Source organism: Abramis brama (genome assembly GCF_963993115.1).
Source record: "Abramis brama genome assembly, chromosome: 23".
NCBI lineage: Eukaryota > Metazoa > Chordata > Actinopteri > Cypriniformes > Leuciscidae > Abramis > Abramis brama.
In genome coordinates, this window is record NC_139985.1 from 9,578,799 (window position 1) to 9,596,417 (window position 17,619).

Sequence of the window (17,619 nt, forward strand, 5' to 3'; positions counted from 1 at the left end):
GCCGCTTTTTCGTCCGCTGTGCGAACATCGTACACCCGATCGCTTAGAAAAGTCATAGCACACCTCTCCTCAATGAGCCGGTCGATTTGACACCTCACTCATAGATCTGTGACAAACGGTGCGGGGCGAGTTACGCGCCAAACTTTTGTCCAGAATAATAAAAAGAATAATAATAAGTATGAGCAATAACAATAGTGATGCTTTCAAAAAAGCACCACTAATAATAAGTATGAGCAATAACAATAGTGATGCTTTTAAAAAAGCACCACTAATAATAATAATAAGTATGAGCAATAACAATAGTGATGCTTTTAAAAAAGCACCACTAATAAGTATGAGCAATAACAATAGTGATGCTTTTAAAAAAGCACCACTAATAAGAATGTACATTTCCTGAAGAAAATGTGAAGTGGTGCTTGCAGTGGCAAAACTCGCCACTCGGTTGCTAGGGTGTTGTACATGATTGCATACGAGCCAACAACCATGTCTGTACGATGTTCTGGTGCAGAGATATGGCTTATTCATGTTGTTCAGGTGGTTGCTAGGGTGTTCTGTGTGGTTGCTAGGGTACTCTGGGTGGTTGCTATGGTGTTCTGGGTGGTTGCATGGTGTTGCTAGGCGGTTGCTAGGGTATTCTGGGTGGTTGCTAGGGCGTTGCTAGGGTATTATGGGTGGTTGCTATGGTGTTGCTAGGCGGTTGCTAGGGTATTCTGGGTGGTTGCTATGGTGTTGCTAGGCGGTTGCTAGGGTATTATGGGTGGTTGCTAGGCGGTTGCTAGGGTATTCTTGGTGGTTGCTAGGGCGTTGCTAGGCAGTTGCTAGGGTGTTCTGGGTGGTTGCTATGGTGTTGCTAGGCGGGTGCTAGGGTATTCTAGGTGGTTGCTACGGCATTGCTAGGCAGTTGCTAGGGTGTTCTGGGTGGTTGCTATGGTGTTGCTAGGCGGTTGCTAGGGTGTTCTGGGTGGTTGCTAGGGCGTTGCTAGGCAGTTGCTAGGATATTCTGGGTGGTTGCTAGGCGGTTGCTAGGGTATTCTTGGTGGTTGCTAGGGCGTTGCTAGGCAGTTGCTAGGGTGTTCTGGGTGGTTGCTATGGTGTTGCTAGGGTATTCTGGGTTGTTGCTAGGGCGTTGCTAGGCAGTTGCTAGGGTGTTCTGGGTGGTTGTTATGGTGTTGCTAGGCGGTTGCTAGGGTATTCTGGTGGTTGCTAGGGCGTTGCTAGGCAGTTGCTAGGGTATTCTGGGTGGTTGCTATGGTGTTGCTAGGCGGTTGCTAGGGTATTCTGGGTGGTTGCTAGGGTATTCTTGGTGGTTGCTAGGCAGTTGCTAGGGTATTATGGGTGGTTGCTAGGGCGTTGCTAGGCAGTTGCTAGGGTGTTCTGGGTGGTTGCTATGGTGTTGTTAGGCAGTTGCTATGGTATTCTGGGTGGATGCTAGGGCGTTGCTAGGGTGTTCTGGGTGGTTGCTAGGCAGTTGCTAGGTGTTCTGGGTGGTTACTAGGCAGTTGCTAGGTGTTCTGGGTGGTTGCTAGGCAGTTGCTAGGATGTTCTGGGTGGTTGCTAGAGTTTTTTGCTGGTTACTAGAGCATTTCTAGACGTTGCTAGGGTGTTCAGGATGGTTGCTAAGGTATTTTTTTAGTTGCTATGATGTTACTAGGTGGTTGGTAGTTGTCAAAGATGGTTACTATGGAGTTTTTATAGAGTAATTAAAATCTTTAATAACGAGTGCCTTTTGTACGGCACTCGGCCTGCGGCCTCGTGCCTATGGTCGAATAGGCACAAGCATGGAGCAATATCGCAAGGCCACGAGTGTAATATTGCATTAAAAAATACAAAAAAATTAAAAAAAATTTTTTTTTTGGTTTAGGGTGGTTGCTAGGGAGCTCTTAGTGGTTGCTAGGGTGCAGGAACTGGTTGCTAGGGTGTGGCTATGAAGATTTTAGGCCATAACTTATTGGCTGCTTGATAATATAAATCCTCTGAGGGAGAGAGAGAGGGAGAGACGCAGGGGTGTCAGGCCCTTTGGAGTGGTGTGTGTGTGAAAACGTCGGTTGGGATTCAAATATTTTTAGAACTCCCAATGTAAAGTCAATGGGACTTTTTTGGCCGCTTTTTCGTCCGCTGTGCGAACATCGTACACCCGATCGCTTAGAAAAGTCATAGCACACCTCTCCTCAATGAGCCGGTCGATTTGATGCCTCACTCATAGGTCTGTGACAAACGGTGCGGGGCGAGTTTCGCGCCAAACTTTGTCCAGAATAATAAGAATAAGAATAATAATAATAAGTATGAGCAATAACAATAGTGATGCTTTTAAAAAAGCACCACTAACTAGAATGTACATTTCCTGAAGAAAATGTGAAGTGGTGCTTGCAGTGGCAAAATTCACCACTGGGCAGATGCTAACACAATTAACATGTTGTGATACCATGATATACCACATTTTAGCATTATTTACCACGATTTACCATGTTTCTAAGATGATTTATTACGATTTACCACATTCCAGCATGATTTACTATGATTAACATGTTGTTAGAATGATGCTAGCAGGATTAGCATGTTGTTAGCATGATTAGCATGTTGGTTGGATGATGCTAACATGATTAGCATGTTGCTAGCATGCTTTTAACAAGATGCTAGCATGATTAGCATGTTGCTAGCATGCTTTTAACAAGATGCTAGCATGATTAGCATTTTGCTAGCATGTTTTTAGCTAGATACTAACATGATTAGCATGTTGTTAGCATTATGCTAGCTTGATTAGCATGTTGCTAGCATGATTAGCATGTTGCTAGCATGATGCTAGCTTGATTAGCATGTTGCTAGCATAATGCTAACATGATTAGCATGTTGCTAGCATGATGCTAGCTTGATTAGCATGATGCTAGCATTATGCTAGCTTGATTAGCATGTTGTTAGCATGATGCTAGCTTTATTAGCATGTTGATAACATAATGCTAGCATGATTAGCATGTTGCTAGCATGATGCTAGCTTGATTAGCATGTTGCTAGCATGATTAGCATGTTGCTAGCATGATGCTAGCTTGATTAGCATGTTGATAGCATGATGCTAGCTTGATTAGCATGTTGCTAGCATGATGCTAGCTTGATTAGCATGTTGCCAGCTTGTTTTTAGCAAGATGCTGTTGCCAGGTGGTTGCTAGGGTGTTCTGGGTGGTTGCTAGGCAGTTGCTAGGGTATTCTTGGTGGTTGCTAGGCAGTTTCTAGGGTATTCTTGGTGGTTGCTAGGGCGTTGCTAGGTGGTTGCTAGGGTGTTCTGGGTGGTTGCTATGGTGTTGCTAGGCAGTTGCTATGGTATTCTGGGTGGATGCTAGGGCATTGCTAGGCAGTTGCTAGGTGTTCTGGGTTGTTGCTAGGTGTTCTGGGTGGTTGCTAGGCAGTTGCTAGGTGTTCTAGGTGGTTGCTAGGCAGTTGCTAGGGTGTTCTGGGTGCTTGCTAGAGTTTTTTGTGGTTACTAGAGCATTTCCCGACGTTGCTAGGGTGTTCAGGGTGGTTGCTAAGGTGTTTTTGTTAGTTGCTATGGTGTTACTAGGTGGTTGGTAGTTGTCAAATATGGTTACTATGGAGTTTTTATAGGGTTCTTAAATTTTTTAATAACGAGTGCCTTCTGTACGGCACTCGGCCTGCGGCCTCGTGCCTATGGCCGAATAGGCACAAGCATGGAGCGATATCGCAAGGCCACGAGAGTAAAATTGCTTTAAAAAATATAAAAAAAATAAAAAAATGTTTTTTTTTGGTTTAGGGTGGTTGCTAGGGAGCTCTTAGTGGTTGCTAGGGTGCTGAAACTGGTTGCTAGGGTGTGGCTATGAAGATTTTAGGCCATAACTTATTGGCTGATTGATAATATAAATCCTCTGAGGGAGAGAGAGAGGGAGAGACGCAGGGGTGTCAGGCCCTTTGGAGTGGTGTGTGTGTGAAAACGTCGGTTGGGATTTGAATTTTTTTAGAATGCCCAATGTAAAGTCAATGGGGACTTTTTTGGCCGCTTTTTCGTCCGCTGTGCGAACATCGTACACCCGATCGCTTAGAAAAGTCATAGCACACCTCTCCTCAATGAGCCGGTCGATTTGACACTTCATTCAGGGGTCTGTGACAAACGGTGCGGGGCGAGTTTCGCGCCAAACTTTGTCCAGAATAATAATAATAATAACTAGAATGTACATTTCCTGAAGAAAATGTGAAGTGGTGCTTGCAGTGGCAAAACTTGCCACTCGGTTGCTAGGGTGTTGTACATGATTGCATACGAGCCAACAACCATGTCTGTACGATGTTGTGGAGCTAAAATATGGCTTCTATATGTTGCAATAGGGTTGCTAGGTGAGTCTAAACGGTTGCTAGGGTGTGAATACACAGTTACCATGGTGATATTTACAGACTGTTTTCCAACCGAAACTAATGAGCCAACCCCCATCTCTATACAATATTCTGATGCAGAGATGTAGGTCTTGTAAAATGGTTGCTAGGGTACTCTATTTGGTTGCTATGGAGTTGCTAGGCAGCTGCCAATGATGAAACTCCAAAGGCTTCTTGTCAGTATGAATGATATAAACCAACTCCCATCTCTATACGATGTTCTGATGCAGAGATATAGTTCTTGCTAAACGGTTGCTAGGGTACTCTGTTTGGTTGCTAGGGAGTGGTTTGGCAGCTGCCAATGATGAAACTGCAAAGGCTTCTTGTCATTATAAATGATATAAACCAACTTCCATGCCTCTGTGACATTCAGAATGGAAGATATCCCTCTTTGTATTTTGGTTGCTAGGGTACTCTGTTTGGTTGCTAGGGAGTGGCTTGGCAGCTGCAAATCATGAAACTCCAAAGGCTGCTTGTCAGTATGAATGATATAAACCAACTCCCATCTCTATACGATGTTCTGATACAGAGATATTCGTTTTGCTAAACGGTTGCTAGGGTACTCTGTTTGGTTGCTAGGGAGTGGCTTGGCAGTTGCCAATGATAAAACTGCAAAGGCTTCTTGTCACTATGAATAATATAAACCAACTCCCATTTCTCTGTGACATTCAGAATGGCAGATATACCTCTTTGGATTTTGGTTGCTAGGGTACTCTGTTTGGTTGCTATGGAGTGGCTTGGCAGATGCCAATGATGAAACTGCAAAGGCTTCTTGTCACTATGAATGATATAAACCAACTCCCATGCCTCTGTGACATTCAGAATGGAAGATATCCCTCTTTGGATTTTGGTTGCTAAGGTGTTCGACAATGGTTGCTAGGGAGGGGCTAAGAAGTGTTGAGGTGATTCATGATTGGCTGTTTGCTGGCCCAAGTCAAATGAGATCACCCCCATGTTTCTATGACAATTCAGTCCGGAGATATCCCTTTGATATCTTTCAATGGAAGTCTATGGGACTTGTTGCTAAGGTGCTCTAAATGGTTGCTAGGGCGTGGCTTGATAGCTTTACAATGATCCTAAGAGACTGATTGGTCGCCTGAGTAAAATGAGCCCGCCCCCTTGTCTCTATGACACTGTGATGCAGAGCTATCTTCAATACAAAATCCCTATGCAATTTACCATAGTAGGAAAAGCATGTGTGTTTTCACGGGACGTTCCTTCCCCATAGTAAGTCAATGGGGCAACTTTGGGACGCTCCTGCCCCCCAGGGGTGCAACTTTTACCCCATTGTGAGGTATGTTCCTACAGAGCCTGTCAGCCTCTTCAAATGTGGCAAATTACATGTTTCTGCGAAATCCTCGCTCAGAGCTATGAGTGCTCAAAGTTCGTCGCAATGTTAAGTCTATGGGATTTTTCGGACGCTTTTTCGCCCCTGGGGCGAACACCGCACCCCCGATCGCTTATAAAAGTCATAGCACACCTCTCCTCAATGAGCCGGTCGATTTGACACCTCATTCATGGATCTGTGACAAACGGTGCGGGACGAGTTACGCGCCAAACTTTGTGTGGAATAATAATAAAAAGAAGAATAATAATAATAAGTATGAGCAATAACAATAGTGATGCCTTGCTTTCAGCAAGCACCACTAATAATAATAATAATAAGAATAATAAGTATGAGCAATAACAATAGTGATGCCTTGCTTTCAGCAAGCACCACTAATAAGTATGAGCAATAACAATAGTGATGCCTTGCTTTCAGCAAGCACCACTAATAACAATGTTCCAGATCATTGCGGTTTTTACTGTAAAACCCCAGACTTTTGAATTGTATACATTTTTTTTTTTTAAATATATTGTTATTGTGACTACAATCCAGAATATATTGTGCAGTTTCAAAAATAAATGTTTCATAATGTGTTCAGACATCATACTTATAAACTATATGTTTTATTTAAGATGTGGTCTCTTAATGAGTCATAAAAGGAGACCAAAATTGGCATAATTCCTTGTTGTCTCAGAGAGGGAGGATCCATGTCCTTTTGTGTAACTTTAATCGCATCTAAAATGCATTAAATCACAGGTAGAATAGAGATTTAAATGCTGTCACAGAAAATGCACCTCAAATCATAACGCTCCATTTGTTTTTGCTCTAATTATTCTGTCCCGAAACCTCCTCAACCCTGATGACTCATAATTATTGAGTTGATGAGTTTCTTGATGGGTTTCTTTTATTATTATGCATATCAAGGCTATTTGGTTAAAAACAATAACATATTTCATCAAAATCTTATTCATTTACATTTTCTGATGTCTGCCTTTTAGAAACATTCTCCTGTTTTTCTAGATGCTGTGACAGACTATCTTTGTGCATTTGATTACAGGAATAAATGCAGACACACTGCAGACAGGATAGACTCTGCAAGGGAAGCTAATATGGGTTTCCTCCAGATGAGTTCATGGCCTATGGAAAGGATACTCACCACCTGGAGCTGGCATAAGGCCCGTCACCCAGAAGGGTGGGGTGGATAGAGACCATGTAGAGCAGTGGGTCACTGGGGCCAGCAGCTGTGTGGCGGCCTCTTTCTTCATCAACAAATCTCTCTTTAATTAGCTCACCTTTTGCCCTTTCCCCAGACGAGCACCCAAACAGAAGTCTTCCATCAAATCTCTTTGCGGTTGTTCTCCTTCTCCCATTGGGATCTCCAGTGTTGCACCTGCATCTGAGCAAGAGGCTTAATGGAATAAGGCACCATGATGCTGATTAAATGGCCTTGCAGAGTATTTATTCAATTTGAGTTGAGCTGCTCACTATAAACCAATGATAATGTGAACTGAGTATTGAATGATTGACACTTTTATGATTAATATAACAGGTCTTATCCTGAACACATTAAGGGATAGTTGACCCAAAATTCGGTCATTATTTACTCACCCTCATGCCATTCCATATGGAAAACAAAAGGAGATATTTTGAAGATTGTTGGTGACTGTTTTTCTGGCGATTGACTTCCATTGTAAAACAACAACAACAAAAAAAACAGACATTTCTCAAAATAATAATCTTTTTGAAGCTCTCCACAAGTGATCCTTGGCTCTTGGACAACTCTTCTGATTATTCTTTTCACTCCTCTATCAGAAATCTTGCGAGGAGCACTGGTCGAGGCAAATTTATGGTGAAATTATTGTCTTTCCACTTCCGTATTATGGCCCCAAAAGTGCTCACTGGACCATTCAGAAGCTTAAAATGGCGCCTATAACCAATGCCATCATTATGTTTTGCAACAATTAGGTTGCGAAGGTCTTGAGACAGCTCTTCGCTTTTACCCATCATGAGATGTGTCTTGTGTGACACCTTGGCAATGAGACCTTTTTGTAGGCCATCATTTGGGACTGAACCAGCTGTTTTTAATTTCCACTGACAGGGGGCTGGATTGCTTTTTAATTACTGTAAGTTTTCAGCAGTTGTCTTGGCTTTCAATGCCTTTTTGCGCCTCCCTTTCTTCATGTGTTCAATACTTTTCCCCTGTGTCATTTCACATTATTACACATAACTTAATTTCTGAACTTATTTTTGTTTGTTTCTTTGTATGTATGGCTTACTTGGGTTGTTACCAACATCTGGTGAAAATTTCATGTCAATAGCACCTTTGGAAATATATTTACTGAGAAAAATGATGATGTGTTCAATACTTATTTCCCCTGCTGTATGTATGTGTATATATATACACTCACCTAAAGGATTATTAGGAACACCATACTAATACTGTGTTTGACCCCCTTTCGCCTTCAGAACTGCCTTAATTCTACGTGGCATTGATTCAACAAGGTGCTGAAAGCATTCTTTAGAAATGCTGGCCCATATTGAAAGGATAGCATCTTGCAGTTGATGGAGATTTGTGGGATGCACATCCAGGGCACGAAGCTCCCGTTCCACCACATCCCAAAGATGCTCTATTGGGTTGAGATCTGGTGACTGTGGGGGCCATTTTAGTACAGTGAACTCATTGTCATGTTCAAGAAACCAATTTGAAATGATTCGAGCTTTGTGACATGGTGCATTATCCTGCTGGAAGTAGCCATCAGAGGATGGGTACATGGTGGTCATAAAGGGATGGACATGGTCAGAAACAATGCTCAGGTAGGCCGTGGCATTTAAACGATGCCCAATTGGCACTAAGGGGCCTAAAGTGTGCCAAGAAAACATCCCCCACACCATTACACCACCACCACCAGCCTGCACAGTGGTAACAAGGCATGATGGATCCATGTTCTCATTCTGTTTACGCCAAATTCTGACTCTACCATCTGAATGTCTCAACAGAAATCGAGACTCATCAGACCAGGCAACATTTTTCCAGTTTTCAACTGTCCAATTTTGGTGAGCTCGAGCAAACTGTAGCCTCTTTTTCCTATTTGTAGTGGAGATGAGTGGTACCTGGTGGGGTCTTCTGCTGTTGTAGCCCATCCGCCTCAAGGTTGTGTGTGTTGTGGCTTCACAAATGCTTTGCTGCATACCTCGGTTGTAACAAGTGGTTATTTCAGTCAAAGTTGCTCTTCTATCAGCTTGAATCAGTTGGCCCGTTCTTCTCTGACCTCTAGCATCAACAAGGCATTTTCGCCCACAGGACTGCCGCATACTGGATGTTTTTCCCTTTTCACACCATTCTTTGTAAACCCTAGAAATGGTTGTGCGTGAAAATCCCAGTAACTGAGCAGATTGTGAAATACTCAGACCGGCCCGTCTGGCACCAACAACCATGCCACGCTCAAAATTGCTTTCTTTCCCATTCTGACATTCAGTTTGGAGTTCAGGAGATTGTCTTGACCAGGACCACACCCCTAAATGCATTGAAGCAACTGCCATGTGATTGGTTGATTAGATAATTGCATTAATGAGAAATTGAACAGGTGTTGCTAATAATCCTTTAGGTGAGTGTATATACACAATACACAACACAGTGTAAAATACAAACGAGACATATGTTGCTTCCTTGTTCTCTATCTATCTCTTTAATGGGCTGATCAAACTGAGGGTGATGTTGATGATATCTCAATTATACGTTTTAGAGTGTTTTAAAGTCAAGACCAGTCAAGACCAAGATCATATAAATACACTCTTAGCATCTTATGCATTTAAATTTGCCCATACTGTATAATAAGCATAGACCCGTAGACCCACCCTGAATGGTTATTATGAAGTGCCACAGGTCACAAAGCATGTTTGAAATTCCATACATAAAAATAAGCATTCAGGATGGACCAGACTCCAGTCTTCAGAAGCAGTATATTACCTCCGCAGTTGGACAGTAGTCTTGCAAACTGCTGTTTGAGAACCCAGAAACCAGTGTTGCTGGAGAAATCATGTAGCATGTGTCTTAGACCCCGGGGGACTGCGACTGAAGCAGATATTCAGGCAAATGCACTTGCTATTCATCGGAGAATGGACAAAGACAAAGCAATCTCCACCTGTGAAGATTGCCTGTGCTTCTCACTGAGCAACAGTGTTCTCAAGTGACTCAGAAGACACAGTCTGTTCCTTTCCTCTACCAGCCGAGCTCTGCTGCCCGCAGGCTGCCATATGTGCTCCTGCCACGACTGGCATTTAATTACAAATTAGACATTTTCTGTCACGGCATATGGAGGAATTATATAAAAATGGGATAAACCGTAAAGATGCACGAGGAATCTTGGTGTGCTTGTGAAAAAATAAGGGAGTGGTTTGGAGAAAGGAGATGCAGAGGTCTTGACTGACTGTTTTTCCAGCATTATTTTGGACCTGTTTATATTTGCACTTTGAGAAAGTGGGGGAAATGGGAAATGACTGCTGGAAATAGCTAGCGATTGATGCCCACCAATCCCTAATTCCCTAATTAAATTAGACGTGCTTTCTACCATCTCTCCCAGCCTTCTCACAATAAATATAAACATTCCCAAACAGCGGCTGTTTGTGGTCTGTTAATATGGCGTGATATCACGCAACATTATGGTCTCCATAAATATGCCACCCACTATTTGAACTGAGCCACATTGCTTCATTGTAATAATAAAATAATTTTCTTAAGCAGTATATTTTCTTGTTTTCCTGTAAAAAAATATCTAAACAGTCTTAAAATGAGATACATTTACTTGTGAAGAAAAGTTTTTTTGTTTGTTTTTGGAGCATTTATATTTACGCATTTGGCAGACTGTTTAATCGAAAACGACTTACCTGGTATCTTTTCAGGTCATGCATTCCCTGGGAGTCGAAAACCCTGTGACCTTGTAATTTCTAGCACCATGTTTCACTCAAACAATATATTAAATATTGAAGACAATTGTTTGTTTTAAGCATAAATGTAACCTAACTTTGTTGAAAAAATGTTTTTTTTGGTTTAATTCTTTTTATATATTATTGATTGCATGTACAATTCCCAGGTCTAGTCATTAGGCAAGAATTTAAAAAATATGTATTTTATTCTTTTTTTTATAGCTGGAGGCTGCTCTTCATAATCCTGTTCAGTGTGCTTTACTTGGTGTTTCAGCAGTGAGCACTTCACTTCCTCAAGGCTACCTCTGGGTAAGTAGAAACACAATCACATAAAATATACATGTCATAAACAGTGAACTGGTGACATCAGATATGGAAAAGACTGTAATTACATTTACACTTGATCGTTTAGCAGATGCTTTTTATCTGCTAAATGATTAAATGCAATTATTATTCCTCACCATTAAACCACAACGACAAGCATTCATTTATCATTAAGTTACATCGGAAGTAACTTGTATTCTGCAAAGAAACTTTCCTCTGCAAATTAAAACAGCTTTTTATTAGCCTGACAAGCCAGACCCACATCAAGATGTTGGATGTGGGTCAAGATGTCAAGACCATTCACCATTGACCATTCACTCAATCCAAGGGGCGGGATAAACGGTTGTCTCTCAAATTAGGTCGGCAAAACTCCGAACACATCTTCCTTTTTTAAGAATGACATCAGTGCCGTTCTTTGTTCTTTTCTCATCAAAGAAAAGCTTAACTCCAAGTCTTCCAGAGTCGCGGCCAAAGCCGATTCGAAAGACCGCTGTTCGCCAGCAGCAGCAGCCATCTTCTTTGTTTTCAAGTAGCAGGGAATTCACGCGGAACCGTCACAACTCTGCCATCATTATGTTAAGCCCGCCCACCAACTCTATACACGATGTGATTGGCCTGACTAGAGTTTGGTTTTTCCAGCTCGCAAGCCAACGGAGAGTTGCTAGACGACACTGGCTGCAAAATAAAATTTGCTGCCGCTAGGGTGCGTCTAGATTTCTAGGCTAGCTTTTCATAACAAGCCCTGTGAAATCACCTTTAAAAGTTTCACACAGTAGTCTCGTTCTCCTCCCTCCTCTGGTGCAGTGGGCAATTTATCACATAATCCCCCAAAGCAGGGGGATAAATCCAATTCAAGCCTTGGTTGGACACAAAAGGACGCCCTTGCCTGTGTCTTTGAGTTAATTGTTTTTGTGGGTATTCTAAAGAGCACTGAGGGTGGACTTGGGCGGATTTAAAAGATACAAGGAGACATTCAGTGGGAAATTATATCTGGCTGGATTAGTTTCTCTTTCCAGTGCCAAAAATCCTTAGTATTGCATTTCCAAAATATGATTTCGTCGACATCTGATCCTGAATCCAAATCTCACTCTGTAGCTTAAAGTGCAGGGGTCAGTTTTTTTAATATATCTCAGTGCATCCATTTAGTCTCAATGGGGTTGGCAGTGTTTCTCATTAAGTGTGTTAAAATGTGCTATTATGCAACATTTGTAAACTTATTTTTTTATGCTTTGGATATAATAAGCTGCGATGTGGACCAGACTTTATCCTGCTAGTCAAAAGTCTTGCTGTACAAGCCTTTAGTAGGGTTAAAGAAACCCCTAAAGCAATCAACACATCTTCGGCTTATAGCGGGTGTCATTTCTCAGTGAACTCGACTGGACCGAGAGAGGAAATTATTCAGTCGTTTGCTACTTCCAAACTTATAAGTTACTGATATCACATAATCATCATCACAACAGGCAGTTTTCACTGCTAGTGTTCCAAATGAGCAGTGACAGTAATCAGATCACTCTAAGATGGGCTGCTGGAATTTTTCTCTTTGCTTAGATCAAAATAATAACATTGTTTCTAATCGGTCCAAGACAGTAAGCCAGCCAGTCATCCGCCAAATGCTGCGTTCACACTACCAGCGACTTTGTCGCTGCATGTCGCCAGTGGCTCGTGGTGAGATCGCTAGTGGGCGTTCCCACTACTGGTTGCCTAGTAACGTTTGTGAATGACATTCACAGATGTTACTCCAAGTTGTAGACATCGAATCACTTTTCTCGCCACTACAAACAAACATTTTGGAAGGAAAATTCTTAATACAAATGGAATCGGTACATAAGGCAAGGCAAGGCATAAAATGCCTAATATTAAGATGAATGAGATTGTGGCTATTTATCTGCAGCAAAAGTGCAAATGCCGGTCTATCTGGGTTCACGAAACCATTCAGGCTTGGAGTCAACACAGCGAGTACCATTGTATATACATGGAGACATATCATAAATCCTTAGTATTGCATATCCAAAATATAATTTCGTCAACATTTGATTCTGAATCGAAATCTCACTCTCTAGTTTAAAGCACAGGGGTCAGTTTTTTTTAATATATCTCAGTGCATCCATTTAGTCTCAATGGGGCTGGCAGTGTTTCTCATTAAATGTGTTAAAATGTGCTTTTATGCAACATTTGTAAACTTATCATAACTTATAGGACAGTTGCTGACAGCTAAAATGAGCTTCTCCGTCATCTTGCCTCAGCACTAAAGAGCGACGGATCACGTGCGACGGATCACTGACTTTACTCCTTACGGTTGTCGCTCCCGAAAGTCGCTCTTCGTTTGCATAAAGTTGAACATATCTCAATTTTGTCAACTCATGTCGCCGGAAATCGCCCGCTCTCCATTGAAATGAATGGGATCATGTCTCTTTGTCGCTTGTAGTGTGAATGCAACTAAATTCACTCTTCTTAGCCTCTTCACCTCTAGCTGAGGCTCAGCTATTGATTTTTGCCTGTGTTCACAGTGTACTTCCTGTGATTTTATTCATATAGTTAGTAAGTAGTTGCTCTGTATATACATATACTGTATGTTGATCTATACACAAGATGTGTATGATGATAAGATGTAATGAGTTATTACAATTATTAGTCTTGTATGAATTTTGAATTTATCTAATTATACGTCAAGAATTGGACTGAAATTTAAAATGCATAATGATTCAATTCTGATTGGTGCATAAAGCATCATTTACACTGATTGCCATCCTTTATTTGTCATCTGTAAAGCCAAACAAATCTAAAACACTTCGTAAGGATGTCAAAGACAAATGTTTGAATTTTCCCAGTATGTACAAATAGACAGATGAAGTCTTTCTCCATAGGCTATCTTTGCTCCCTTTAGGCTCTTAGTCAATTTTAGCCTAATTAATGCTCTGTTTTCCAGAGCTTTGGCTCTAAGGCTGGTTTTCATGGCTTTCTGGACAAAAAAACAGGGATGCGTCCAGGGCATGAATCCAGATATCTACTCCTCCAAACAAGTACTGATGAGTTTGTCAGGGAGCTGTAATTCCACCTAGTCTGTGGAGGAATAGAATTAAAAGAGTAGAGGTGGATCATCGTTGTATTCACGCACATGGATTTGCGCCTGTGTGTTAAAGAAGGAGAACGAGGGCCCGCTGGAGGTTGCGGAAGCAAAAAAATGCAGGCAGCTTCAGTTATTTTCCGTACCTCTTGCCTGAAGATAAGTCCCTATCTCCCACTGCGTTGCCTTAACAGGCCGATATTTGCTCTGCCTCGCTCTTCCCGGCCCACGAGACCTTGGCCGTCCAGATTCTACACTGTGATACAAATCAGACAAATGATTGCATGCAAATTAGAGGGGAACTGTAAGGTTAAACACTATATTTAGCCTGGCCATTTTGCTCACATAACATGACTGAGAATGAGAATTAATCTCTGCTGTCCGGCAGCATCCCTCCCACTCTGCCGTTGTTTTCTTTCTTTTTTCTTTCTTTTTTTTCTTTTTTTTTTTTGGGTTGGGATTACACTCCAATCGGCCAGTGACTGGGCTCAGTGTCCTGAGGTAATCATAAATGATGGCCCCTAAACAAGGGCTATTTATAATAAGGCCAGCAGACTCGCTGTAATACTCTTCCCCTTTATCTCCCTCGGTTAAACCACCTCTCGAAGGCTTTTTTGTATGGATTTTGTAATTGGAGCAGTTTAGTGCCGCACAAGGAGAGATGAGCCAATTTATGTGGCGGGCATGATGGGACGCTGATCAGTTCGTTTAATTTCTAATAGCGAGCGGGTTGCTTCCCTTGCATTATGCATGAACAAGTAACCATGAGAGAGTATGAGCGGCCGTGCAGGGGGCGAAGACAAACACTATTTTTTATGGAGGGGGGATTATTAATTTATGATGCAATGCAATCCAAATGTGTTACATGAGTCTGCATTTTAAAGCAACTCGGTAGGAAAATGGATGGGTGCAGAACCTAGATCAATTGTTGAGGAAAGGCACCAGAGGATGGATTTATGAGCAGCACTGTGCTGAAGTCTTATTCTGTCAACTACATGTAATTTCACCAAGGATCGAGTTTGTCATCTCAGTCTCTGTCTTAAGAAGGTGATCAATCATCAGCCCAAAGGAAACCCTCCATTGTCAAACAGCTCAGCAGCTTTCAAAAGACATCTCTCCACCCCACCTTTTCCTCTGCTTCAGCGATGAAAAGATCCCTGGAGTTACAAAAAAAAGATGTTTGAAGTTATCTCACTGAGAATGCATTATGGGTGATAGCGTATGAATTTTAGAGACTTTATCAGGCGAAAGACTATGAGTTTGAATTTTACGAGATATATGATTTTAACTTTGCCGTTACCATGAAATTGAAATTGACAAGAATAAAATAACAGGGCTGGGAAGCTTTAAAAGTACACAGGAAGTGCAAAAGTTTTCTGCTGTTTGAAATTTTCTCTGTGTTTCTCGGTTCTGGAAGTGAAAACACAAAGCTGAGGGAGTGGTTGAAAATGGTAGAAAAACAGAAAGACACTTTCCTTCCTCTGTTATTTTCTTTCCCTACCTGTACAGTCATGGATTTGAGAGTGGTTTTGGTTGGATGACTACCTATAATGGTGTTGTCCTTGCTCTGTTTTTGCAGGTAGCCAGTGGTGGTGATTCCTCTCAAGGCCAGGTGGACATTTTCTCCTTGAACAGACCCACACCTCGGCCTGTAAAATCCCTCCAGATGGGCGCTCGTGTGATGTGTCTGGAGTATGTGCCTGAGCCCACCCCTTCAGAGGATGCTGAAACCGGCCCTCACAGCTCCACTGGAGTTGGAAACACTATCTGTGTAGGACTTGATGATGGCAGGTAAGACTGTGTCTCATAAAAATATGTGTATGTCTCCCAGTTAAATTTTTTAAAAATGTACCTGTTAAATCTGTTAAAAATGGGTCCTAAAAAGTCTTAGATTCAGTTGCATAAAATTCTTAAATATCTTAAAGGTAGGGTAGGTAGGATTTTTATAAAAAACTTTTTTTCAAATTTGTTTAAACTGTCTTTATATACCAATACATAATTAAAATGTAAGTGCTCTGAAAAAGAGAGTTTAAAAATCGAGTGACTGTAGACCTTTTAATCTGCAATAAACACAGCTCATTATTTCCATCCGGGACGAAACAATTGATTGGTTTGGGCGACTGTCATTCACTCTCGCAACCAAGGCTACCACCACTGTTGCTAGATCTGCCCATATGCGCGCGCACCCATTTGATTTGAGGGGAGTGCAAGAGAGGCGCGGAACCTACGAAGAGTAAAATTATGGCAGAGAAAAAGAGCATTCAAAATTCAAAGCACCTGCATATGCAGTCAGCGAAAAACTACTTCCTCGGACCCTGGTTGCCCGCACTCTTGAACGACCTCCTCTGCTTCGCCCTCGACCCCGGACCTGTCCTTGAACCGACGATGCGGTACTTGTCACCGGAGTGTAACGTTAGTCCTCATCAGAGTCAACAATGTTTTCATCATGTAAACTCTTACATGCAAAACACCGTATATGTTATGACTCTTACACGAAATTCACCTTCATCACAGTTTAACTGATGGTAATGGAAAAACATGTATCAATGCAACCTGTTTTTAGCTTTGCCTTATAAATATAGCTCGTTACCTATAGCCTAAATATAGCTCGTTACCGAATCAAACAAAATATATTTTAAACTTTACCAGTATCGATATGCTAGCTTGATAGTGAGTACTAAAAGCCATCTTATTTGTTTATATTTATAGAGATAAAGTTAGGTATTTTATTACATGTGATTCTGACATGATGTCACTGCAGGCACTGCGCTCCTTCCTCTGCACTCGTCTCAGGTAAATAAATGCGTCTTCCTGAGCCTGAGCATTTGGCTTCGCGCGTTCATGCGTTTTGGGGGCGTGGCTTTGGAAGGAGCCCAGAAGGGAGGGGGTGGAGTGAATGGAAATAATTAGCTGTGTTTACAACAGTCGTGAGAGGTCTACAGACACTCGATTTTTATACTCTCTTTTTCAGAGTACTTATATTTTAATTATGTATTGGTATATAAAGACAGTTTAAACAAATTTGGAATGTTTTTTTTTTAGAAAAATCCTACCTACCCTACCTTTAAATGATATAAGAAAAGTCTTATCTAATTTGGGGACAGAAAAACAGGAATCTCAATATGGCTTCATGTGTATGTTAATAATTTATTAAGTTAATAATTTATGACAATGGTTACCTTGTGTTTATATCATACCTGCAAAATAAAAGCATTTCTAAAAGCACAGCTGCGTTTTTACATGGGTTAAAATTATAAGGGGTTATAAGCGCCACCTACTGTCAGAGAGTGAAATTGCATTTTCATTCAGCTTGTGGATTGGAAAGAAAATAATATGTATTCTAAAAATCTATAATATAATCATATTTGAATGAAAAAATATAAATATAAAAGTAATCATCTATAATATTAATTTATTATATTTATTTTGACTCAAAAAAAAATTGTGTTAAATGGTGAAATGTGTGGTTAGTTATTTAAAAAAACTTTAGTTTTGATTTTTTTTTTTTTTGTCAAAATCTGTATTTTTGAACTGTAAAGTCATTTAAATCATCGTTTTTACAGTGATTTTATGGTTTGGATGTTTTCATAGACATTGCTCTACCCCAGCC

The 17,619-nt window shown here is 41.2% G+C and overlaps 1 protein-coding gene across 2 annotated transcripts in view; it reads left to right on the forward strand.

The window, feature by feature from the left end:
• arhgef10la (Rho guanine nucleotide exchange factor (GEF) 10-like a) overlaps nucleotides 1-17,619 on the forward strand; it is a 137,372-nt gene that overhangs the window by 96,653 nt on the left and 23,100 nt on the right. For both annotated transcript variants that reach the window (XM_084101079.1, XM_084101078.1), the window contains 2 exons: nucleotides 10,844-10,930; nucleotides 15,589-15,800. In XM_084101079.1, the coding sequence (XP_083957205.1) occupies nucleotides 10,844-10,930; nucleotides 15,589-15,800 (299 nt within the window). The remainder of the gene's footprint in view (nucleotides 1-10,843; nucleotides 10,931-15,588; nucleotides 15,801-17,619) is intronic.